The 26,799-nt window shown below is 40.0% G+C and overlaps 1 protein-coding gene across 2 annotated transcripts in view; it reads right to left on the reverse strand.

Annotated features, from left to right (window-relative positions):
- Positions 1-1,230: 1,230 nt before the first annotated feature.
- dtx1 (deltex 1, E3 ubiquitin ligase) overlaps positions 1,231-26,799 on the reverse strand; it is a 35,714-nt gene continuing 10,145 nt past the window's right edge. The window contains exons 3-10 of one of the 2 annotated variants that reach the window (XM_067521299.1): positions 16,749-17,496; positions 10,017-10,078; positions 9,696-9,827; positions 8,172-8,233; positions 7,860-8,018; positions 6,481-6,642; positions 5,631-5,720; positions 1,231-5,024 (exon numbers count right to left, since the gene is read on the reverse strand). In XM_067521299.1, the coding sequence (XP_067377400.1) occupies positions 4,800-5,024; positions 5,631-5,720; positions 6,481-6,642; positions 7,860-8,018; positions 8,172-8,233; positions 9,696-9,827; positions 10,017-10,078; positions 16,749-17,496 (1,640 nt within the window). In that variant the 3' untranslated portion in view covers positions 1,231-4,799. Of the gene's footprint in view, positions 5,025-5,630; positions 5,721-6,480; positions 6,643-7,859; positions 8,019-8,171; positions 8,234-9,695; positions 9,858-10,016; positions 10,079-16,748; positions 17,497-26,799 lie in introns of both variants that reach the window. The other variant, XM_067521298.1, reaches the window with a different exon arrangement.

Genomic DNA, 26,799 nt, shown 5'->3' on the forward strand with positions numbered 1-26,799 from the left:
TATAAAGGAAATTTACTGCCAGCAAAAACTGTTTTTGCTGCACTCACAGCACTAGAAAAGCTCATTTATAACTATATAACGAGGTGTAGAACACAGCTGCCTGGGGACCAGGAAATGGTGAAGTTACCATGTGGGAGACATGCAACAGAGTGGGGAGAGATAAGGGAGCCAAGGTGACAAAAGGTCAAACAAACCCTCCTGTTGAGGGCACATTTATTTTTACACAAGAAACACACAAACATGCAACAAGGTCATCACAATTCAATAAAGACTGATAGATTAAGAAGCCCTTTATAATTTAATCATTGTCTTTCTATACCTTGCTTTATGTTTATTTCAGTTGCTCTTGATGAACCATTTAAAATAGCCATATGTAAGGACACCACTTAAGAGAAATCAAACCACAAAAACTATGATTTGAAAATGTCAATTAAAATGGGCACTTAAAATGCAAAACACCCCGATGTTTTACATGTTGTCAAAAGAGTGAGGAGAGCAGCCAAACGCTGTCTCAACTCCATCTGTGTAAATCAAATCCAACAAATGAAACAATCTTTCTAACTGGAGTAAGATGCAAAACCACAGTGCTAAATCACCAGAAGACCTGTGTGATTCCTAAAGAAGCTATGATGTTTTCATATGCAAAAAGCTATGCATTGTCAATAAACTTGCTCACAGTTTGATTAACATGCACCTCTAGGAGAACATTACTGTATCTTTGAAGGACATGAATCTAAGCTTTGCTTACCAGATGCACACTTGGCGCATACTCACACACACACACACACACACACACACACACACACACACACACACACACAAACAGATGCAAACATACAGTATATCCACACAAAATATTATATTTTAAAGAGAGAAGTGGACACTAGGAGAGAGTACAAATGTAAATACTTCATAGCTAGGATAAAGTAAAATTTCATCCCTTCGCCCACTTATGATCAAATGGAAAATAGTATGAAATGAATCCTAATAAGAGTAATAACAGCAATACAATGTTTTGCAATAGTTCTTTAGAGACAATCTTCATTCAAAAAAGACATAAAAAATATATGTTTTCTAATACATAGCATGTGAACATCTTCAAATCTCAACCCCTTTGTTTTGAACCCTGGAGGTAGGCACCCCATAAATAAAACATCCATTGTCATTCAAACCAACAATTAGCCTTCTTGCTACACATAAATCATGTATTAGAAAAAATAGTAAATTGCATAAACACCATCTCCTTCGTCCTTTATTAAATACCAAACCACATCTTATTCATCATATAATTCTGTACACACCTGAAAAGTCTAAAGGTCCTGCGTCGTTCATACTAAAAGAGCAACACATGGAAAGTAAAAATCAAAGAAGCCAAAACTTGGAGTTCTCTTAAGGATTTCTTTAGTAAATGAACCTTTACTCAACATGAAAAAAATCCCTGATTCATTGGAACCACCCCCCTCTACTGTCCCATTTTATAAAGTGGTCTAAATGTTGTCTAGGACAAAATAGAACAAACCACAAACAATGATTGTTTTCAGTGTCTGGGTCCAAATCATGCAAGTATCTTTAGTGGTTTGCTTTAGCTCATAAAGGTGCCAGGGAGTTGGAATTCAACCATTACAAAGTCAAATTAATATTTATTTGGGGGTTTCTTCTGGCCATGTGACCGGTATATGCACAATATAACATCCCGAGTTTTTTAGTTTTGTCTCTATCTTGAGCAGCGCCACTATGTTCAACAGATAGTTGCAAATGGTGTGTTCTGCTAGGTGCTGGGTAGGTAATGTACAGTGGGTTTGTGGGTTTTTTCTTTTTTTGCTGACTGAATGTATTTATGAGAGAGCTAGACAATAAGTGGAAGCTCAGTGTAAACCAAGGAGAGCTGCAGATTCAAATGATAATGCTCTGTAAGTTAATCACATTGTTGCACTGTTTTCACATTGTCAAAATTGACTTTTCGTGACTAAATAAGAAGCAATCAAGGCTATTGTTTGACATGCATGTAGCACATTGCTTGGTAGCTACAGAAATTGATTTTTTTTTTTTTTATGTCCTTTCATCTAATCCCGTGAGTTCAGGGTCGCCACAGTGGATCATTGTCCGCATGTTGATTTGGCACAGTTTTTATGTCGGATGCCCTTCCTGACTCAACCCTCCCAAATTTCTACCGGGCTTGGACCGGCACTGCACAGCTGGGGAGGGGAATGGGCTGTTAGGGGTTCAGTGTCTTGCCCAGGGACACTTTGAAATATAGCCACGGCTGGGGATCGAACCACTGACCCTGTGGTCCATGGAGGACTGCCTTTACTAGCTACAGAAATTGATACATTGAGATAAATCATATGAATCGAATGGCCCTGAATGTACAGTGGGGAAATTTGCAGAAATAACTGGCTTTGCTTTTTGTCTGGACACACCTGAAGAAAAGCATAAAAGAAAATCACACACTAAGTTACAGCTACAGCTAAGTTACAACATTGGGAGAAAACCTACTTTCATTAATGTCTAGGAAGAAAATACATGCTAACAAATATTTCGGGGGTTTAAGCAAATGCAATAAATGTATCTCTGACAAATGATGTGCCTCTCACCAACCTGTTGCTTCAGTTTGCTAAAACAAACCACCACACAAATATTTGCACCTGATATTCAACCCATTTTTAACCTATAACTGAACAAAATGGCCAACTGCATAATTTTTTGTTTCTGGACAAATACAAAAGAGTTAATTAGAGGGGGACAGCAATCTTCATGCTGCTAAATAACCCCCACTAATAACAAAGACACATTTTCCTATTTTTATTGGAGTCCCACCAGGGATCAACTACACAGCTTCGACACAGCAGCATTTGCTACGACTACTTGTAATATAAGACGTCCATAAAATGTGTTACATATTTCAACAGTCCCTGACATACTGACAAATTCTGTCAGATTTTATATATTCATGTTAATTTGTGCCCGTGTGTGTGTTTGTGTGTGTGTATATATACACACACACAAACACACACACACACATATATAGGTGTGTGTGTGTGTGTGTGGGCGAGCTTTATTATTTGCTTTATGGGAGATATTTAATTAATATAATACATTATAATATAATAATACACCTTAGACCACTCACCCAAACTGAGCTTGAATATAAAGGTAAATGATATCTGCACATGTATATTAAATATATTTTTTCAAGCATCTCAAGCCACTTTATGAACAACTTAAAAAAAGATAGATTTAGTCACAATTTAAGACATTTTTCTAAAAATTTTACAACAGAATAAACAAAATTGTTGCATCAAAGTGCTATGGAAGACTAGGATTTACGCCAAACTTAAGCCCACAGCCCATGTGGTATACAATAATGCCCCCACTCATTAAAATTGATTAGATAGATTTATGGAGAATTATGCAGCAATGGGTTATCTTTTATCTCAGGATGCAGAAACATAACAAGGAAGAAACGGCTCTAATAATTTAGAGGAGCTCACGCAGGGAATGAAATGTTGCTGCTTTCTATACAAGCAGTGGAGCCCAGTGAACTGCCTAAGAGCAAAAAACCTCACACAAGACTTATAGATGGCAGGAGAGCAAGAGCACTGCCTGAGAGTGATCTCCAAGAGAAAACTGATGGTGTCTGAAAGAGGATTGTCCATCTAAGTGTGTCTCCCCTTTCTCCTCAAGGACTTAAAGCCTCAGAGCACGCAGTCACACACTCACCCCTCATGTATGGTCAGCATGATGGATCGTGCCAACTCCTAGGTTTGCTCCAACAGGGAGAATAATAATGCAGGATTTATATTCACAGGGGTCAGCGTCATCAATGTGTCAAAAAAACAAATGAGTTTAACCTTGGAGGGTAGCACTTCCCACTCCACAACATCAGCCTTTCAAGTTACGCTACGCTACAAGCATCAGACTGACTGGTAAGATGCTTGTTTCATCACAACCCACAAGGTTACTCTACAAAATACATACATTAATATTTCACAAGCTTCAGCGCTCTGGTATTCAACTCGTGCACTAAAGAACAAACTTCCATGTTACAGAACAACCAATGTGTAATATCAGATGCGGAATTTGTCAGAAATGCCCTGCCCAATGCTAAACGATCACTAGAGTCTCTATCTTCTTTAAATCACAAAACCAAGTTTTACCAGTCGTTACAGAACAATAATTAATTATTATATCAAAAAAAGGGAAACAAATAATTAATTTAAATTCATTTATAAAGCTGAAATTCTCTTAAATGTATCTTCACAACATCAAGAAAAACTGATCCAGTGAGACCTCATCCCACTGCAGATATTCGCTTAACATTCATTATGCAGCGTTAGTCTGGGCCATGCATCTGGATTTTACAAATATTTCTTTGTATAGTTTGGGCCCCTTGTTATTTTATTTTAAGTGCAGAGGAACAGCTTCAGTTTGAATCTAAAAGCAGTTACATATCATTTACCTGCTGCTACCAGCAACACGACAGATATTTCACTTTGTCTCTCACTTTGTCTCACTCTCTCTTTGTCTTTTCTTCTAAGAAAACCTTCTGAGAAAATTTGGCATAAAGACAATATGCTCAAAGGATGGATCAAGGACAGCACAGAGGACATTTTAGGTTACAGAAATCAAAATATTGATAATAACCATGTCATTTATTTTGCTCCTGTTGGTCTTGTTCCACCACTTCTGTTGGATATTTTTTTTGTCGGCTGAATTTTGGCATTCATGCATTGTCCCTGGTCCTGGGGAAATGGCGGTGCATGGTGGGTTGAGGTTCGGTGTACCAGCTTAGCTGGCCATCAATCCTTCAGGTTGTCCTCACCAACGCCCTGGGCCGACAGTTCTGTCAAGACATTATCCAGGTAGTTGGGGTCAGGATAGCCATGGCCTGTCAGGTTGGAGCCAAATTCTGTCTTGTGGTGAATCTCGTTCCACACCACTGTGTCCGACTCGCCTGTGGTGCTAGACGTGCCAATGGTGAAGATGAGGCGCCGGTCCCAGGCTGTGATCAGCAACTTTAGGACCTGACATACACAAAAAATAGTGCATGGGTTAGAATTATCGCCAATACGAGACGGAGAAAGGAACAAACCAAATGCAGGATTTGTGCATTTAAACATTTGTGCCCACAGCACATTTTGTAGAGTTGTGGGTACTGTAGTGATTTACAGTAATGTAATTCTTCTTTCAGTATTTGTTTTTATGTTACACTGTGGTTTGGATTTTACTAATACTAGTCATGAGAGTCAAAATGACGTATAAATCTTTTTCTAGTAAAATAAACAAGTTACTAGGAAAAAGTTCTAGTAAAAGTGTAACATGAATAGCATGTAGCATGAATAATGCCGATCTTTAAAATTGCTCAGAGTTAGTACCAAACAGTTATAGCATCCTAATACATTTATTCACACAATAAATATCATGGTCCAGTCATTTCAAAAACAATTTTGATCAGAAGATCACTAGGTTCCCAATCTATTAAAGTTGAACACACAGAAAAATATAGAATAGGTATACAAATGCAAACTAAAGAGCAGGCGTATGTGAGAGTATGTAGTTTCCTCTCAAAATAATATTATTTAGACATGTAGTAAAGGACACTGTTTTCTGGTACCAGTGTCAGATCTTACCTTCCTGCCTTTCTCGTTGTCAGGGAGGTAGCAGTGTCGAGGGAACCCTCTTGCACTGAACTTCTTCCCGGGGTTGGGGTGCTCATTGGTCTGGTGGAAAAAAAATTGAAGTTTCCATGTGGTGGCAAATTGGTCATGTTATTTTCTCCTTTTTGGTAATTTCTACTAAACAGTCAGCAGAGAAATACTTCCTTTATAGGCGGGTGTATGAATGCAGTATCTGTGATAATACTCACGCATTTTGTAGGTAAACTACTAATGCCACCTAATGATCTCCTTTAAGCCCTTTACCTTATTATACATTACATTTCTAAACCTAAGTGAAAGTGTCAGGATGTGCAGACCAAGGATTGGGAGGAGAAAGAGAAGCAGGAGACCTACAGAAATGCTCACTGGCAATAGTTTTGCTGTGCTGAACTGAGTGGTCAGATGACCCCCTTTGTATTGTCTTTCCCCCTGGGAGACTAAGCCTGCTCCTTTGGTGGAAAAAGGTCAGTTTATTGACTCTCTTAAAGCTCATCTCAGCAAGCAGGATAAAAAACGCAGCCCCCTGAGCTCCACGAACCTACCAACACAAATCCACGCTGCAAAGCACCCGCCGCTTACTCTGACTGTCATGGGATTAAGCTTTTTATATTTATATCTACTACTCAAAAGGTTATGAAATGAATAGAATATAATAAATGGGGCTTTACACAACTGTAGTCATCATTAACATACTTAAATTGATTCTGAACTGTTACATGTCCAGTAAGCAGCATTTGTAAGAAGGTCAGATTTCATGAGGAGAGACAGTGGATCAATGCACAAAAGCAGGACGGTGGATTTAGTGACGTGAGACAGCTCTGACCTGGATCCCAGCCGGAATGTCGTAGACGATGCGGATGGTCTTACAGTCTGGGTAACCGGGGAGGCAGTGGGGGATGACGTGGTACTCCATCTTCCCAGGAGGCTGGGTGCCCGTCTTCTCTCCATAGATGGTTTTGCATGTTGGGCACTGAAGACTGCCATCCTGGTTTAAAAATAAATTAATTGGTATTAATGATATCAACTATTATTACTCTACTATGACCATTTTAGATTGCTATAAGAAATCCTACCCAAATTCCATAAAAGCTTCACTCAATCGTTTTCACTTACCTCTAGTGGAATCCAACTATGCAAACAGATCCTTTTGTATGAGGATGAAACTTAGTTTTCTTAAAACTAATAAAAATGTAAAGCTGCACTAAACACAAAATGCATACGAAGTCAAACGAGTATGTGTGAAGTGAAAGGTGGTGCTCATACAGACAAACCCACAGGAAATGATGACTAAAATCTGCTTTTTCAGCTTTACAAAGTTTCAGCTCATCATTATTGTAGCTGTCTGTCGTGCAGTCTCACTGCTCTCATAGGGATGTTTTTGGACACAGCAGGTAGTTGTTTTCAGTGACTAAGCTCAAAATAAACCCATTGTAAGCTAACTGGCCTATACCAAGCAGCAGAAAGACAAAGTTGCTTGCTAGTCAACTTAGTGGTGAATTTAGCTGACTCCAACCCAGATATTTCCCTCAGGAATTGGTGGTGACAAAACCAAGGGAATAGTGGACATGGAGTCATCAAAAGCAGGATGAGAAGATAATGCTTCTATTCCTCTGAGCCTGACAGGTAACAGTTTGCTCCTCGTATATCATCGTAAAGACTACTCTACAAATTAACAATGCAAAACACTGCCAGACTGAATGAAAACCATTCAACAAAACTGCTCTGTACCATAAAAGATAATATTCATCCACATTAAAATTAAACGTAACATTTAATTTTATTGTAATTTAATTTTGTGATACAATGCTTGTTTTTTTTAATTCTATATTTTCTCCTGAGAGTAGTATAAGCTACAAACCTTCATAACATGCAAAAAAGTCAACATACTGTGATATACTGTGAAACCATTAGAATCTAATTTATACAAGTTTTTGGTCATTAAACCCAGCCACTTGAAATGTGCTTGTTTCCACCTCTTCTCTCTCAGCAAGCAGAATATTTGTATTTCGTGAAGTGAGCAGAATTTAGAATGACTTTAATGCGCTGTCAGGCCTGCTGTATACAAAATCTCTATGTGTGTACAACAATAATCAGGAAGGATCCTCTGCCAGGGCTGTGCCACCTAGTCTGGCTTTTAAGACATTGCACGTTTATAATTTGAGTGTAGAGTGACACCTGGCTGGCTCACATTCTTTTACCCACCTTATTGCCATTGTTGTACATAGCCACCAGGCACAGCAGATGGTACATGTGCCCACATTTGCCAAGTTTGCCCACCAGCTCTGGCTTGACGCCTTTGTGCTGCAGGACGCCTTCATAGCCTGATGACATGAGCAGCCTTTCCATGCAGATGGTGCAGTCCTGGAATAGCCAACCAAAATACTTCAGCTACCATTCCACGTGCTTGTGTATGTATGAGACTTTCACACTTTGTTGCAATCCAACGATAACAGAATGCATCTCCTGGTGGGCACAAAACTTTTAGATACTGTGGTATTTAGTGACTTTTCTTACCTCATCTGGCGCCACTTTGATTTTCTCAGTGTATCTTCGCACTACATCCTCTGGGTTTTTCCCTTGTCATAAAGTAAAACATGAGAGGGATGAGATGGCCATCAAAGATAAGACAAAGTTGCCCCTTCTTTACACCCACATACCACAAATAAATATAAAACTGAATAGATGGACCACTGGATGGCACTGGCTTGTCATCTAAACACAAGAGAATACCAGCTTGATCTTGATGGATGACAAACTTTCAGCGGCCACTCAGGCCACATCTTTGCAATAAAAGAGTGTGTGTGCATGTGAATATAGAACACTTGTTTGAGATGTGGAATCGGAGGTCACCTTCAAACCAGCCCCCAACAATAAGCCATCCCCACACTTTCTGATAATCCCTGTGTGCAACCGGGCTGGCATTTCCGAGAGCACACCCGCAGCTTACACCCCTAATACGCTTACAGGCAACCTCTTTTTCCCCCAGAGCTTTGTTTGTTCATTTGAGTGACAACCCGGAGAGCGAGGGCGAACCGTGGAAAGAGACAGTGAATTTAACAGTATAAATGGCAGGGAGGACAAAGAAGGCAGAGAGCTATGAAGAGAGGGCGAAGAACAAACAGCAAAAAGGAGAAAAAGGACAGAAGCGACCCAATTAGGCATTTTTGGACTACTTGATGGCTTCGTTAGTCGGATCAAAAGCTTCTTTGACCTTTGTTCTGTACAGAAAACAGAGGAGCAGCCTAAATCTCACTGCACATGAAAGTCCACAGCCCTCCAGTGTGTCTGAATTCATGCACATTCTCCACGAAGCATGAACAGAGGGCATTCAGCTGCTGTCTGGCTTCTCAATCTACAATCTCTTTGGTAACACATTTAATTTCACAGTTTCATAATTTTCTAATAATTTCAAAGGAACTTCCCCAGAGAGACATACACAATTTCGTTCTGATTAAATGGGGCAAATTGAGATGAAGCAAATTTTAGCATGCACACCAAACTAAGATGTCAACCATGATTAGCATCGCTTCCTATAAAAAACGTATATAAAACTACTTATATAAAAAATATATATTTTTTTGTGTTTGCCTGTGTATTGTTTTTGCTTACAATGGCAGTTAACTGAAATTGTAAGTAGACACATTCTCCCGATAATTAGCACCAAATTACATTGTGTTTTGAAGGAACCTTTCTACAAATTCACAGTCACATATGTTCTTGGGAAATTCTAGGAAAGTATGGGAACTGTGAAGTGTTACCACATAATTTCCACGGGACTAATGTTTGATAATGCAACTAAAATGGGAGGCACACATAAGTCACACAACAACAACAGCAACAAAAAACAGCTTTGGTTTTGTTTGCACTCTAAGCACAACAGACGTACACACAGACGAATCCTGCAAAACTTGGCTTGAGAGAGTCTGCCGATTGTCAGTGGTTGGTCTATTCCTCTCCTCAGTGCATTTCCTGTTTATTCACTGACACACTATAAAAATACAACGTTTGCACTTGATTTACATTTCATTTCCGTCTCACCTCTCCTCAGATGCTTTTTCTTTGTTTTGCGCCGCATGCCATTGATTCCTGGCACTGGCTTCATGTCACTCTTGTTGATAGGTGGGGGGTGCAGTATAGGTTTGGGGGCTCGAGTCAGGCAAACCGGCAGACCTGCAGCACACATCAGGATACCTGTCATACCTGATGCATATGTACAGGCACACACACATACACACAAACCCACACACACACAATGAAAAGTGGAAAAAGATTTTAAAAATATATATTTTGATTACTCTAAGCAATCTTCTTAACATAAATTGATTTGCAGGAAGAAGATCACCAAAGATGTTGTCTAACCTGCTAACGCTGGGTGTACAGGTCCGGATCCAGTCAGGTTCTTTACCGGAAGGGCAGGAACACTGCACAAGGAAAGAGACAAAGAGTGAAAAAATAAAATAAAATAGAAGCAAAAATATACACTTTTTACTGACCACAGCAAGTGACTTGCTCACATCACACATTCATTCGGGGTCATATTACTGTAATAAATTTTGAGACAGGTTTTCTGAAAAAGAGATTCTTTAGAAACATGTCCTCTGTGCAACTGAGATCTATTGTTGTTCGTTTTGTTAAATACAGCCCTAGTGATCTCTAAAATATAGAGTAAGTTGTCCTGATCGGGCACCATGGCCTATTTTGCCTTAGCTGAGAAAACTGCAGCTACAGTAGTTCTGTTCTGCGTGCCATGAAAAACACCCAAGTTAAAAGGTCACATGTGCTTCACCACAGAGACAGAGACAGCTGCAATGGGGTAGACAGCTTGACTCACGTACAAAGAGCCTGATTCAGGATGGCATTTAGGGAGCCTGGAGTTCCTAGCATAAACAGAAAACAAAGACAGTGGATCTGCACACTCTCAAGATCTGGAGCAGAGCGGACAAAAGCTCTTGAGGCATTATACTGTACGAACATGCAAGTCAGTGAGTCTCCTTTCAGAGAACCGGAGTCTCAGCATCCACACAGCAGGAACTGCCACATAGCTCAAGAGCAAGTTTCCTTCCCTGAGGTTAAAAGTCATTCTCAGCATGGTAAACCACATTACTGCAATAACAGCAAGTTACGCAATTTTACGTCAATTTATGGGAAAATCATGTTAATTAACTTTGACTGCAATCAACATCAATCAAAGTTTGAAAGAGTTTGAAATCTTACTCAAGAAAAGAACAACACACACGCAAAAAAAAAATCACACAAAATCAAAAAAAAAAAAAAAGTTAGATAAAAGTGAAAAGATGGGGGATTTGCTCACTGAGTCACAACTAATCTCTGTTCATCAGTCACACAGACTATTGCACAAATACTTTTAAATCTTTCTGCTCTGCTCTTTATTCCTCTTTGACCATAAAATAACTGAAATCTTTGGCCTTGCAGCTCCTAGGTGTTTCACGGATCTGCAACAAGAGACTGCTTTGATATTAGTGAGAGGCTCTGTTCCTGTGCCAGGGGAAGCCCTTCAATAAGCTGAGTGCAGTAACAAAAAGGGATGGGAGGCCTGCCTGGGGCTGATGCACTGATGCGATTGTGTCTCCCACTACTGAACCAGAAACTAGAAACTGACTCTTGTTTCAAGTAAGATTGAAGTGAGTCCAAATTAGTGATGCGCAGTTATTATGAACAACATGCGTTATATTGTTGAATGCTTGGAATTGAAACCATGACGGATTTGATTTTGGTTGCCCTGAAGAACGTATTACAGGGAGTGATTTCACACCTTCAACCGCAGCCGAGCAATTGAACTGAGAGAGGGACCTCACCTGCTGCAGTTTGGGCTTGTAAGAAAAACTAATCAGTCGATACCTCACGGCACCCAGCTGTCTATCACTTATGTCAGTAAGTTTGGGTCAGTGGTTGATGGGCTATTCTGTCTGAAACATTAAAATATGTAGGAGGCAGAAAACACAAACATCAAAAGACAAAATGTATCAGCTAAAGCAGAGTCTGATAACAAATTAGGCATTCCCCTGGGGGGAGCTCCCCCTTCATTTAAACACTTGCAATTAGGCTTAAATTAAATCAGAACACAAGGTGAACAAGCCTCCCTTTATGAGCGCATTAATAGTTTAGATAGTTCACAGAGAGCTCTGTCAACAAACAGATCATTTTCATTAGCAGAAAAAAATATGACAGCATACATCGAGAGCTCTTAACACCATCTCACTGTGCCACGTCTGCACATTTTACACAAACTGCACACTCAGTGCACAGGACATTAATTTTAAAAAATCTTTTCAGCTTCACGTATTTCTTCCAAATCCTGACAGTCTGTTGCGTAATAAATGTCTTGACAAAACAGCTGCACATTGCATGGTTCCACAGCCACCATAGAAAATAAATAAATAAATAAAAACAATGCTAAACAAAATAAAATACTACCAGCAGCTGTTACTGATGATCATTATCTGGTGAACTGAAGAAAAGCCAGCACACACTTATCTACACTGTGTTTATGGTTACATTCACAAAAAACTCATTAATGCACATATTGAAAACAATTTCCTATCGCTATTTCTTATTAATTTTATAAACTTTACCTAGAGTATGCAGAAACCTTTCTGTGGCCTTGACCAGTCACCTTTCAGTTTGTGCACACCCTGCCACCCTCCATCTGCTTTAATCTCCATCTACTTCTAAGCTCTTTCCACTGGACTTTTTAGAAATGTGTACCTCCGGAGGCACTGACCCTGTCTACCCTGGCTGCGCCTCGAGCGTTGGGGTTTAAGACACATGCACCTCCTCACACTCTGCTGACCATCCCTAAGAATGGATGACTTTGGATGATTTTAACTCCTTTAACTCAACATCACATTTGTCTTAACTGTTTTAATCACACAACTCCTTCTTATTGTGAAATACTCTTTCTTGCTATGCTGATGAAACCTAAATTTCTACACAACAGAGGTCTCATCTCAGTGTCAAAGAATTTTCTTTGTCCTGTCAGCTCAAGGACTGTTCCAACCCCCCCACCTCATTTCCCATTTTTATTTACGGCTCTTCAGTCTATATTTCCCTCCATACAAAAAGTCTTGTGAGCATAATTAATAATATAATGTAATAAAATGTAATACATAATATTATTAATTATGCTCATAATACAATAATAAAGCACATGATAATAAAACACTATTGATACGATTGTAAAAAATATAAGACAACATTCAAATCCACTAACATCACTAATCTCTTATCTCTTTGTTCAAATATTAATGCTGAAATTATTTAATGATACTTATGATGGCTCATAATTTTGTGAGCAATTACATCTCATCATGGGTGTAAACAAGCACAGACCTTTCTCCTTTTTGCCACAGCTGCTGTAGCACTCCAGTTTTGATGGGGCACATTCAGGGAACCAGACTGAACCTTCCACCTCTGCATTTCTTTCACCCTGCCAACTCTAATTTTTCTCTTCAGCCTGACCTGTGATTGCTTCTTCACTCCCTTCTGTCCATTTCCTCTGCAGGACAAATAGCCAGCTACACCCAAACCTTTGATAAAGGACAGAAATATATCATTCAAAAATACTGCAGAATTTCCAAAGGTGACATTTTTCATGTCTTATGGTCTCATTTTTCACCTAAAACCATTGCTATTAGGTGATAAAATCCTGCCCAAACATACAGTATATAACCTATTAAGTGTGGCCCCTTTCAGAAAAGGGCACAAGCATTACCATCCCTCTTTTGTTTCCTGTATTGTACTTTTCCTGGGGGAATCTCCAGCCCGCCTTGAGGGCTTAATCCAACCGAGAGCGATGTGATTCCCTAAATAGAGAGACTACATTAGGCCTAGTTAGGAAAGTGCTGACAGAAGACTAATAATGCTTCATCTGTGTATTATGCACCATAAAGACAGTGAGAAGGATGTTGGAGGAAAGAACTCTACGAGTTCTTAATTGCATAATAATGTTGGCAGTGGGGGGCAGAGGCAAGCCCTACCCCCTGCTACAATGCAACTGAAATGCCTTAAAAATAACTAGTAATGACGGCAAGAATTCCCAAAATGTATCAGTTTGGTCCAAATAGCACCATGGCAAAACAGCGCAGCAACCCTCTGAGAGATAATGATTCTCCACTCATGAGACACAGCCCTCCAATCAAAACTCTGATCTTAAAATAAGGAGCTGGTCAACACAGTCAGTAGCAGTGTGCAACTGCAAATAAAGGTGCAAAAAAAGGACTGGCACTGTTTGCAATTCCCTGATGTGTTGCATTAATTGGTTGTGAAATGTGATCTGATCATCAGCAAAGTCATAAACATCAACAAACAGAATATTTAAAGCAGTTAAGATTTTATGTCTTTATTTGACACGTGTTTATTGCCGTTAAAAAAGAAACCGCATCAAACAGTGAAGTACAGTGGAGGAGCATCATAATTTGGGGTCTTTTGCCACCTCTAGACCTGGACCCTTTGCAATAGTGGAGGGAGAAATAAATTCCACAAAATAATTCCCCATTTCTGGTTATTGCTGCAAAAGGTTGTTGCCATTACTTTTCCCACTATGGGTGTGTTCAATACATTACTTTTTGTGCCTTTAACAGCCTATAAATATTGTGTTTGTTGTAATTTGTGACTTTGGTGAAGATCAGATCATTGTTCATTACAAACATTACTTTTATGCCTAAACATTAACTTTCAGCTGTATGTGGAATAATTCTTTCTTTCACCGCGCACCAAGTAATATGATGCACTAATTTTGTCAAAAGACAAACAGGGCAGATGATTGCAACTCTCTGAAAAATTGATGTACACCGAGAAAGTAGACAGGAGGAAGTGGTCTGACTGACAAAAGAAGCCAGACATGTTGTGAAATCCTTCCTCTGTTAATTCCACTTTGAAACATCATAAAACATCAGAATTAACATCACATGTTAATGTTATTGTCAAGAAATCTCATATGAGAGACTGTGTGTTAAATGTCAGGCATAGTATCAGGAAATTAGATTTTAAATAAATTTGTCACAAGCTAAATATTCATGTTTACTTACATTGTATAACACATTGTAGTGTGTTATACAGTACATTTATTTGTTTATTTACTGCTTATGATTGATACAGTATAATGAAGATGACCTTTTGCATAAAGTAGCCCTTTACTTCTTTATTCTGACATGCATTTGTGGATGCAATCATAAATGAATGAATGAATGAATAAATAAATAATTAGCAGCCTGTTTCTGCCAGACTTCTACGTAACCATAGCAGTTTACAGGTAACATGTGTAAGAGGGTGGTGATAGGGTTGTGTGTACCCGGTAATAAACTGATGTGTTGACAAAAACCAGCAGGTGGTGCTACTTTAAATGTCTGTGAACGCAAGAAAGATGCATGAAGCAACACAACCCCCCATTTCTCCACCCACTTTACAGCCCACAACCAGTAGTTTGATAAGACCATGACAAGATCAATATCTGAAATATAGCCTTAATCATGAATGACACACAAATCCTAACACATACACTATGCTTTGTTAGCTTATGTAAAATTAAAGCCAATCATAGGAAAACTTAGCTTTTGAAAATGTATTTTTATATTATTCTTGCACAGAAAGAGACCCACAGTTGTTTGTATATGTGAAGCAGCAACATCAACTCATGTAAACAGGACACAGCGTGCCAAACACCTTTGTTGCACCCAACACCAGTTATATTAAGGTGTGGGTGTGTGAAAAACAGATCTGATGTTTTACTTTCTGTGTGGGTTCATCTGATATCTGTCTGTAGCACGCTTGTGGGAATGTGCGAGGGAGTTTGCAATACAATTTGTGTTTATGTGTGTGTGTGTGTAAGCTTTCATGTCCTGGTGTGTGTATCTTAACCACACTCATCCTGTATGTCGAGCCACTCGCCTGGGAACCAGCATACTCTACTTCAGCCCCTTTCTCTTCCTCTCTCACGCTCAAGAAAAAAAAAACAAAAAAAAAACACTTGTGCTTTGAGGTGAAAAAGTCACATATCATCCACAGTTCTGTGCACACCTGAGCTTTAATGCAGAAGCTGAAATACAGAAGAAATGTCTCTGAGTAGGTCATCCTACACTGGCTTTCTCTGTCTCATATACCCTAGCACAAAGACACATTGTTCTCACCTGCTGGGAGCATGAATAAAGGCAGTGGCCTACTATGATGAGCAAAAAGCATATATGCATCTCCTATCAGTGACCCGGAAGTAGGCTACAGAAAGTAAAAGCTTGTGTGCCTAGGTGAATGATGGTATTATTCAAACATGCAATAACTGTGTCTCTCCCCATGAGTGGCAAGAACAAAATGGAATCAAATTAGATCAGGAGAGGGCTTATTTTAGTAAAAGAAAGCAGGATATGGGACCAAAGTATCACTTACAACACTAGACACACTTATTTTCCTCGGCTCCTTTTCGCTGAATCGCTCTGAGGCCAGAGCGCTCTGCTGAAGCTCCCATTTTTCCTTGATCCATTATTTATTCTTCCCCAGTGGAACCCTACCCTCGTGGCAAATAAGTTCCACATCTACACCAGAACCCTGCTTCACATGTCTGACCATGCATGCATGAACCCACACCATGAAACTAAGACGACAAGATTTACACAAATCTAGAAATCCCACATACAACGTCAGCATAGTGTTAAAGTAACAAATTAGTTTGAAGCAGCCGAATTATAGAGAAGAGCTGCAGTATTTCACGCCCGTTGGGGCCATCATAAGCTCATTATGGAGCTGAAACCATGGCAGACACATATGGAACAGACGGGTTCCTCCTTAGTAAAGTCAGGGAAAAGAGAATCACTTGGACTCAAGATACTTTCCTGCAGATCACTGCACAAATGAGAATAGTCAAATGAGAAAACACACTAGTACGCTTCACTAAAAACATGCAGGGTGAAGTCCTGTGAAGCATACAGACAGACATTAAAGGCTTTCTACAACCACCCATTGCCTCAGCTGAAATGTAAATTAAACGGAATCTGAGCATTATTTCTGACTAATTCTCTGCTGCAGACTCCAGAAAACCCTAATTAGAAAACTGGGGGAACACATGTTTCCAAACATGATTACCCTGGTGGAATGGCTCCTCTGGCAGTGCCCATGGAAATTCGCTGGGTGCCCGGCCGGTTCAGGTTGTTCTGTCCATTGATGGTGAGAGCATGGTGGGGATGAGCGGATGAAAGAGATGGCATCACAGGGGAACAGGGGAAGTTGGCAGTGGACTGTGGCAACTGCACCTGTTCAGCTTTGGCTTGCCCACCTCCAACACTTATGTTATTGTTGTTGGTCCCAGAGGAAGTGGATGTCGGAGACCAGAGGGAGGTCCCAGCAAAAGTATTGCTCTGCCGCACTACAGTGAGGGTTCCTGCAGCGCCTGAGTTGCCTGCTGTCCCGCCATAAACTTTACGCCGCTGAGAGGCTAGAATAGCATTAGAGGCAGCTCTTGTACTGTTGACCAAGATGCACTGCTGGCAGGAGCAGGGCTGGCCAGAGCTGGCTCCCACTGGCCAAGACTGTGACTTGGGAATGGAACCCATGATAAGTGGGTAGGCGAGGTCCATGCGTCTCCGCAGGCGTCGCTTGCGCTGGCTCTGCCTGTTGGTTTGAGACATGCTGTTAAAGTCGATGAGGTAGCAGAAGCCAAGAGAGGTCAGGTCCAGCCAGGGGTGCTGCTTCTCATAGGCATTCTGGATGGTCACGCAGATCTCCATGTCATAAGGTGTCCACGAGCCGTTGTCGTTCTCCCACTCCCACACCACACCTTTCCCTGGGGCAGATGACGGCTCATAGAAGTTCCTCTGCACTGGCCTCATGGTGCCTAAAACCAAATGACAGAGCAGAGAAGGAACATGAGTGCAATCACTCCTGATGTCTGCAGCGTTTGAATTATATTTACCTGTTTAATCATCAGTCTTGATTATTAAAACATTTGAAAGCTCCCTCCATAACAACAGAACACATTATACATCTGATTTAACAAGCTGAGTAGTACTCCTCATGACTGAATGCCATGTGTAAACTTGGTGGAGGGCCCCTAATTTATTAGCGATTACTTATGGTAGAAATGTATTTCCCTTTTATTAAATAAAAACACAGATTTCAACACAATTTTCAGTGTGAAGCTTTTACAAATGCAATTGAATTGTTCTACTTATTAAAACACTTAACGTTTGTCATCCCAGTATATTTGACAATGCAGTAAAGTAATTATTGTGTACTGTAAATGATCAATAGGAAAAAGCACCATTAGATTGTGTAAACCAATGCCAAAAGGCTCTTGTGATTCTGTTCTAAGCTCATCAAATCAGCTAACAAGTGTTGAGGCTGAAACTAAACCAACTGATGGAGATTAGGTGTAACGCTTCACTACACGCCTGAGGGAATTTGGTTGCAAAGCGTAGCATTAAAGTAGTTGCTCAAGAGTGATACAAACATAAATCGTTACAAGCTGTTTTCTGCACATGCTAGTAAAATGCCTTGCCTCAACAAGCTCTGACTGTGGATTAAACCGCAAACGTGGCCTTTCAGGGACAGACATCATACACACAATCCCCTGCTGTCTCAGTATACACTCTGCTGCTCTCTACGGTGACAGAAAGGATGGGGACATGAAGCCAGTAGCTTTGGACTTCTCTAGCTCTACTGATGGCCACTCGGCTCCCACCTCCATTATAACACAATTACTGTAGCCACATGGGAAATCAGGACACCTTAGCTTATCCATCTCCCCACTGTACGTCAGCAAGGGTATCCAGGCATCCTCCTTCCCCCACTTAATTTAACGGGTAAATGCACACTCTCCTGCTAAGGAGGAATGGGGTGATAATGGAAGCAGTGTGTGGAGAGGATGAGTGGGTGTTGGAATGAGGGAATGAGTAGAGCGGTTGGTGGGCAGCGGTAACCCCTCATCCAGCAGCCTGGTGTTAGATGCGGAGAATAAAATGCATCAGCAGAATCAGCAAGTTTGACCTTGAGTCGCTTCTGCAGACTGCTGCTAAAGGACTCTGCTTGACGGCTAATTTCATTTGGAGCTGCTGAGAACCAGACACACACACACACACACACACACACAGCCACAGATGACTGCTCAGTGAGCCAGCTGCCTGTGTCTCTCACATCTTCAGTCAGTCAACCGTGCACAACTTTCTCTGCCAGTTGCATCCATGCCTGCTCAAAGCTTGCTTCCTTACAAAGATAATATTGAAAATATTAATGATTTCCCTCAGTGGATTTTAAAATAAAACATTCATTGATTTCCTGAAAGAAATTTTGCACTTCAGGCGTAGCAGGGGAAGGCTGTGTGATGGGGAGCCATGTGTCTGAACCCTTTGCCCATTGCTGTGTGTCCTCAGGGATGCATTAGATTTGACACTTTCACCATGGCTGCCTGTTTCTGGCCATGATCAATATGGGGAGAGCTCCACAGAGTTTTACTCAGCAGTGAGCTTAACACAAGCTTTATAAATATTTGAACATGTGGAGATTTATTCCCAGGCATCAGTTTAAATGTCTAAACTTTAGCAAGGAAAGATAAACATTAACTCTTTTTGAGATCCTATTAGTACTGTTAATTGTTCCTGAGAGCTCTGATGGTGCATGATGCGTGAAATGTACTCCACTGAAAGATTTTCTATAAAGAGTTCAGTGGGCTCTGAGGGGTGTTTGGCAGTCCAATTTTAAGTTAGCAGGGCCAGATCCAGATCTTATAAAAAGACTCACTGCTCCTCAGAATGTATTTACACACTCAAACACGATCTGACCGTCGGGATAAAAAATACATCTGCTGCACAATGAAAAGTAGAAATTGAACCAGTCTCTCAGGCTTCTCAAAGATCACACATTTCTTTGTCAGAAATCTGAAGCCACAAAGGGAGGCTAACATGGACAGTCGACTATAATGTTAAATACTGTCACATACAGTATTTATGAGCTAACTCAATTACAAAATGTCCAGGTATGTCTGGAAGTCAATCTGCTCATCATCCAACTTTGCTGGATGTTTCTGATGTTTAGACCAATTGTGTTTTAGCAGATTTTGGTCATAGTTTTACTGTTCGTCTTTGTTTCTCTACGAAATGCACTTCTTTAAGACCTGTATGAATAAGCAGACTTTTATTACAATAGGGGCCGTATACAGGGACAGACACGCTTGTTAATTAGGAACCTTGATGGGAAAGAGCATAGAACAACACACTCAAGGCCTCATGTAGGAAGTTAAATTCCAGTGTCTGCTCACTGTCTCCTCTTTGCTGTAATTTACTGCTGCGTGTATTCCTGTCTCTGTCAAAAAAGCAGAGGCTGACTTGTTGTTGTTCTCCCTCTGTGACCCCCTCACGCTCTTCCGAACAGGAAACTAAGCAACTTCCTGTCTGACCCTTCACCTTTGGCAGCCATCTTTTTTCCTCTCCCTTGTCCTCCCTCCTACGATGTTCTCCAGCTGTCTTTTCGCCACACTGCTGAGGTTGCCCTTGGGAAAACTGTAGCTGCGTGATATATTGCTGCATTAGGCTTCACTGTGGGATTATAACCCCAGTGTCACACAGGACAAGGTGAGTTCATGGTGAGCTTGGCTGTGCTTTCAGATCTCAGCCGGTGGTAAAACATTCTGCAGTGTCCTCACCATGTAAGGCCATGCTAGTCTTCCTCCCTAATAGCTTTGTCTTCCTCTCAACGGTCTATCTGAATCACTCTTTTAAAAGGACATGCAGATTGGAAAACTTGCTGTATTTTTTGCAGTTCACTTTAGTAAATAGTTTTATCAGAGCTTTTACCATTGTTTTGAAAATGTGATTACATCCACTCTACATGTAAATAGTCAAACAACTGGCAAGAAATTGTGGCTTTGACACTGTAGGACCACATCTACTTCTCCTTTGGCAAAGCTCATTCAGGGAGAGAACTGCTCGACTTCACACAGGCACTAAATCCCATCTAAATCGGTCACTGAGGTTATTGACGTATGTTCCCTCTACGCCCAAACCTCTGTACACTAAAAACACACATTATGGAAACTGTCAGTGACATACAGTATAGCTCATATGATACCCACAGGTAACACCAGAACAGCTGCTGCAGAATGCATGAGGTTGGAGCTCTGTTGTCACAGAAACACTAAGGTTTTGTTGTCATGGAAGCCATCGCTGGGACTGAAAGGAGAAGGAGTGGGAGGGAGGGTTGCCCATATACAGTATGAATGTTCCTACTATTGCTTTCCCTGAGCGCAGCGCCAACAGAGTGAACTCCTCCTCCACTCGCTCATCTCTTCTGCTGCTGATGCCAGCTTTCCCCTTTGCTCTTCGCTGTCTCTCCTGGCTCCTCACCAGCACTGTCACGCTGAGCCATTCTTCACATTTTTCCACTCTGTCACTCACTGGACCCCATCCTGCTTTCTCACACAGTGTTCAACACTTGGACAGAGAGTAGGAATCTGTGTCATTGAATTAGAGCCCGCATCACCTTGTAGTTCATACTCTTCCTGGCGCTGCTGCTGTCAGAGGTAAGGCAGACCAGAAGCAACCAAATCAAGCTCTATAATATATCCTTATAATTGACAAGCCTCTCCAATTTCCCTGGGGCTGTGTTGCCTATTAAAACATTGTGCTTCATGTTTCCGTTTAACTACAGAAAAGAGAGAGGCCAGTAACAGGTCCAGCGTCATACGGCCCAATGCTGTCTGAGAGTTATTTAAAGCCAACTAATCTATGAGCAGGCCTCTGTCAGAGAGACACTGTACATAAAAACCCGAGTAAATGTCTTGTGAACAATGACATCACATTGAAAAACATAACACTGATAAAGAATTACCAGTCAGGAAGGGTTTATTGACAAATGCTAGAGAGTTGCATTTTGTTAAATGCACAAAATTTTCTGAAGGATAACAGACAATCATGCTTTAAATGTACTTTAGTTGCTCATCTGTGTACCTCCATTGTTGTCCAAAACTGGTTTAAAGGACATCAGCCAACAACAATGTGTCAGACTAATTTGCAACAGTTCTCAAACACACTTTGTGACAGGCTAGGAACACAGGAAGGTCAATTTTAAGCCAAAGAGATGTTAAAACCAAAGAGATGTGAAACATACATGTTTCACAAACATGCACGTGTGAAACATGCATGTGTCACACATGCAACAAGGGCATGATCAAAACAGCTTTTTTGTTGTTGGGTTGTTACTGTTCTCAAGCTACATAAAGAACAGAGGCCTAACATCTCTGAAGGGAAATAGAGAAAATTATGTTATGTAGAAGTGAGGAGACTGATGAAGGAAAAAAAGAGTATATACTGTATATGTATACAGAAATAAATTTGTTAAGGGGGATGCAAACTTTTGCACTGATATAATTTTCATTGTTTTACTATACCTTTCTTTTTGTACACCTTTTGACCATTTCTTTTACTTCTGATGATAAAAGAACAATGGTACTAGCCGAATGTGGCTATTCATTTATTATATTTAGGGTTAGGTTTGCATCCCCCTTAATAAATGAATTTAATGTATTTTTTTATTTCTGACAAAGGAATATTTGTACAAACTAAATGTCCAGCAAACAACATGTTGATGAAAAACCATATTCATTTTCATCTATTTGACATTTCAAAATAGAGGAATGAAAAATTTTGCAACCAATTGCATTCAGCAAAAATGATGTAGATAGATACTTTATTTAACCAGGTAAGAAACTCACTGAGATTTCAAATCTCATTTTCAAGAGAGACTTGGCCAAGAAAGCAGCATTAACAATATAGCAACAAACCAGTGCAGAACACACTCATACATTCACTCAGTTTTCAGTAAGTGAAACAGCTGTTTCAATACATTGAAAGATGCCAATCTGCAGTTAAAAACAATACCACCTCTGTTTGTAGATATTATGATACCATGCTATCTAGAAGACATTCTCATCCCAATGCATTAGATAATGACGCTTCCTGAGGCATTAAATTACACTGCTTTACACAACCTTTGGCGTAACATATTTCTTCTGTGGGAAGAAAACTGGAGAACCCTGAAGAAAACCCATGCAAGCACAGAGAGAACATGCAAACTCCTTGAAGAAAGGCCAAAGAAGGTAGGTTGATTGAATAGGATAAGCAGTTGAAGATAATGGATGAATGGATGATAATGTTGCATTTAGCTCAAAGCACTACTGGTGGCCATACACAGACTGCAGAGCTGCTGGTATATCTATAAACTATTTGCTTTAAAATAGTTACACCTTCTATAAAACATCATAACACACAAATGCTCTATCTAAACTATTACTTAGTTTGATTGTCACTTATTTTACCAACTTTTGTTCAAACAAAAGACTGTAAGCAGCACAGAATCACTGCAGGCAGACCCATAGGTTATCACCATACTATCAGCATATGAATAGTGAACACATGATGAATATGCTAATAAAGGCAATAAAATAATTGAAGCACGTTTGATGTTTTCACATAAACACCCCAAAGCACAGCTTGAACAAAAAAAAAAGACTTTCATCTCCCAAAAAAAGACATTGACAAACAATAAACCCAAACTGGCTATTAGAGAAGATAAAGAGACAGAATACTGCAGAGCCGTTAAAAATGCATCACATGCTGAAAGAAAACATCTGGCTCAAAAATGTCTGATCCTACAATATGAATTCAAAGTCAACCTCATTTAAATACATGTATCAGTAGGACTTTAGATATAAAAACTCGTGCTCAAAAGGGATTGCCATACCTGTACATCAAAGTTATAAAGATCTGTGAGAGCATTATCTGCTCATTAAGAAATATGCAGAGATCACAGACCATAATAATGAGGATGACAGTCTGGTATTAAGCTGGTTTAACAGTATTATATGTTACAATATCATAGCTCCTCTACACTCCTTACAAAATCACATGTGAAAGCTAATTTTCTATACTGAGATGACACTTTCATTCTCCCAGAATGCAGTTCTTTATAATGAACTACTGTAGGAAATAGTGACTTAGATTCCCTTAAGCGTCCTCATCTCTTTGTTGGCAAATGTGATGGATGAACAAAAGCAGAGGAGCAGCCGCTGGCTTGGGAGGCAGTGGTGAGGAGGAGGGGCAGCAAGGAAGGAGGAGTAAAAGAAAAGAGGAAAGCAAAAAAAGAGAACAGAAAGGAAAAGGAGAACTTAAAAGAGGAAGGAGAGGAAGAACAGCAGGAATGGAGAAGGGAATGAAGACAGAGGAGGTAGGTGGATGAAGAAAGGCCAGAGAGAACGCTAGGTGAGTGTATAAAGAGAGAGTGCTGTAGATACTGAAGAAAGCTTGTGATAAGTGGAGACTTTCTGCCAAAGAACACACACAGAAAAAAGAGGATGTCTCACTTGTGCCCGAGCTTAAAAAGTGAACACTGCAGTAAAACCGGCCCCACTAATATAGTGTTGCTGCCAGCAAGACAAAGTGGTGAGGAAAAGTGGCTTAACTCCCACTGCAACTGTCCTCACCCTCTCCCACACTAAGGCCTGTGGAGCTGGCCAGTTACCATGCACTTGTGCATAGTTTGCAATTACTGGGATGATAAAAAAAAAATATATTGGATAAAAAATGGATGTGGTTGACAAAAAAATCTTGAGAAAATGAAGTAATAGTCCTGTCCACCTGCCAGCTCCTGTACTGCAGTGAAGCAACAAACCCTGAAACAACCTTCTGACTCTGTGAATGTCGTGACCGTCCTCAGAAACTTTGGCTCTGCCAAGGATGCTCTCTGACTCACTTTGTGTGTGCACAGCTAACAGTCTGCGCACATGAAAGTGTGCATATGTGTGTATGTGGTACACACGCTAGAGGTACTTGTGTGTTTCCCTGCACAACCACTTCCACTTCACACCACTTCAGCCTCATCACATCCAGCAGGAATCTCGTTAACGTGTCAGCACCATGCTGTCACGTCACTTGAGCAAGGGAGTAGGAGGCACAGCTCCAGGCATGATTTTACACATGGACACACACACACACAACACAGGTCACCACTGCCAAGGTGCAGTGTCAGAGTTAGAGTAAAACAGATTTCTTCTTAGCAAAGACGAGTCACTTTAACACATGGAAAGCAAAATCGTGCTGTTAACTTGACCAGTACAGCAGATCTGGTTTCCAGACAGCCAAACTGAAAACAAAGTCAACTTGTTTGGTCGATGCAGCTTTTGACAACATTTCAACATTAAAGGTACGACATTTGATCATTTTCTGGAATTCTTGCCTGCGTATCTCCTGTGCTCTACTGAGGCTCATTATTTTATCGCATTTCTTCCCATCCCAGACAGCTGCCAACGATGACTTCTTATCCTTGGGTGCTACAGAGCTTGTTTAATATCGCCAACAGTCCAATTTGAGCACAGTGCTGCCAAGTAACAGTAGACAACATGTTAAAAAAAAAAGAATAAAAAAATCTGCATTGTGAAATGTTCCAGACGTCTGAATAATGTGCAGCATTGAAAATACTGAATAAAAACTAATGTTAACCACTACATACTGTGGTTTTAAAATGTATTTAGCCAGTATTAAAGAAAAACTTTTAGATGGTAGATCTACTTAAAAACATTCATAGTGCATTAGAAGTTTCTAAATGCATAAAAATTTGAACAAATTGACAACAAATTTATGGAATTTAACACTAAATAACGAGATAATGTCTATTGTTGAGGCTGGACTTTGATATGACAGTGGTTTAACCTAAAGGCTAATTAGCATATCAAGTAGACTGCCACTGAGGTAAATGTCATTAGTTCCGTATGTATTTGATCATTACTCAAAGTATTGAACATTTGAAGCTTTGACCAGATGTTGGCACTTCACAGAAAGTGAGAAGATCTGTTGGCATCATAAATGTCTGTAAAATTTTTAGGGAATCCAACTTAAAGTTATGGAGATTATTATAGGCCGACAGCCAACAATAAAACAGAGTAGGTTATTCCAAAGCTGCAATCTGCATGTAAAAAAAGACCAAATTAATTACAGTATATATGTTTTATTTGCTATTACATAATAGTATATTATAATATATAATATGATTTTACTATTATATAGTATAAAATATCTTGATATAGTTTTTTCAGCCAATTACAACTAAGACATCCCAAAGATTGACAGTTGACACTGAAACAAGATATCATTTGTGTATAGTACTTTATATACAGTACAAGATAATATTTGAAATATTGTATTTTGACATTCATGGATCAATATTAATACAATATTGTTTGTGAATGAGTTCAAACATATCACTTAACCCTGCAGCCTAACATCAGACCGAACTGCACTCAGTGCTGGCTATTGTTGAGGCTGGACCACTGTCTTAGCAGTAGCAGCATCATATGATCTCGGCAGCACATTTGTATCCAATAGTAAAATGGGGAGAGGGATCTGAGCCACCTTTGAATCACCACATATGTTAGAATCATCACAAAAGAAATGACAATGTCCTACATGCTTCGCACATGGTTCATGATGAGAATGAACATACCACAACCGAGAGGAATGATCTCATGTGGTTCTTCTTCAGACGACCTCTGCCACACTGTACATGCAACACTACATGCTATATGACTGGATCAAGAACTAATCACATTTAATAAGATCCATCAGAACTTAGCAAACAGCAGCAGTAGTCAAATTCTATAAAGAGTAAGTTTCCCACATGATCCCCACTTTATTTCTCATCGTGTGGTCAGCGTTTCAGGCTTGACTCACTTGTGAGTCACCTCCATATTCACACAAACGTCTATGCAAGCTACAGTATAAACTTATCAAGTACAAAATGAGTAAAAACATTTAAAAAAAAATTTATGCCAACGATGCCAAACCCAATTTTTTAGTTTTGGTTGTAATATTAACTTCTAAGAAATGGCATCATGACATCAAGAGGTTGAGGTGCACTAGGAAGGAAACACTTGCTTAGAATTTTTGACAAATACAGGGAGACTGAAATGAACAGTGTGCAGTGAATCTGTTCAAAGAGACAGGCTTTTATTTCCCTTTTCATGGCTGCCACATGCAGTGCGGTCTCATCAGAGAAAAAAAGACCAGTTACATTAAAAGCAATTGTCATTGTGGCAGACTATGCAGGTCAGCTTTGATCAGCTGGCTTTGAATGAGGTCAGAGGGCATTAAAAAAC

The sequence above is a fragment of the Channa argus genome, chromosome 11 (assembly GCF_033026475.1).
Source record: "Channa argus isolate prfri chromosome 11, Channa argus male v1.0, whole genome shotgun sequence".
NCBI lineage: Eukaryota > Metazoa > Chordata > Actinopteri > Anabantiformes > Channidae > Channa > Channa argus.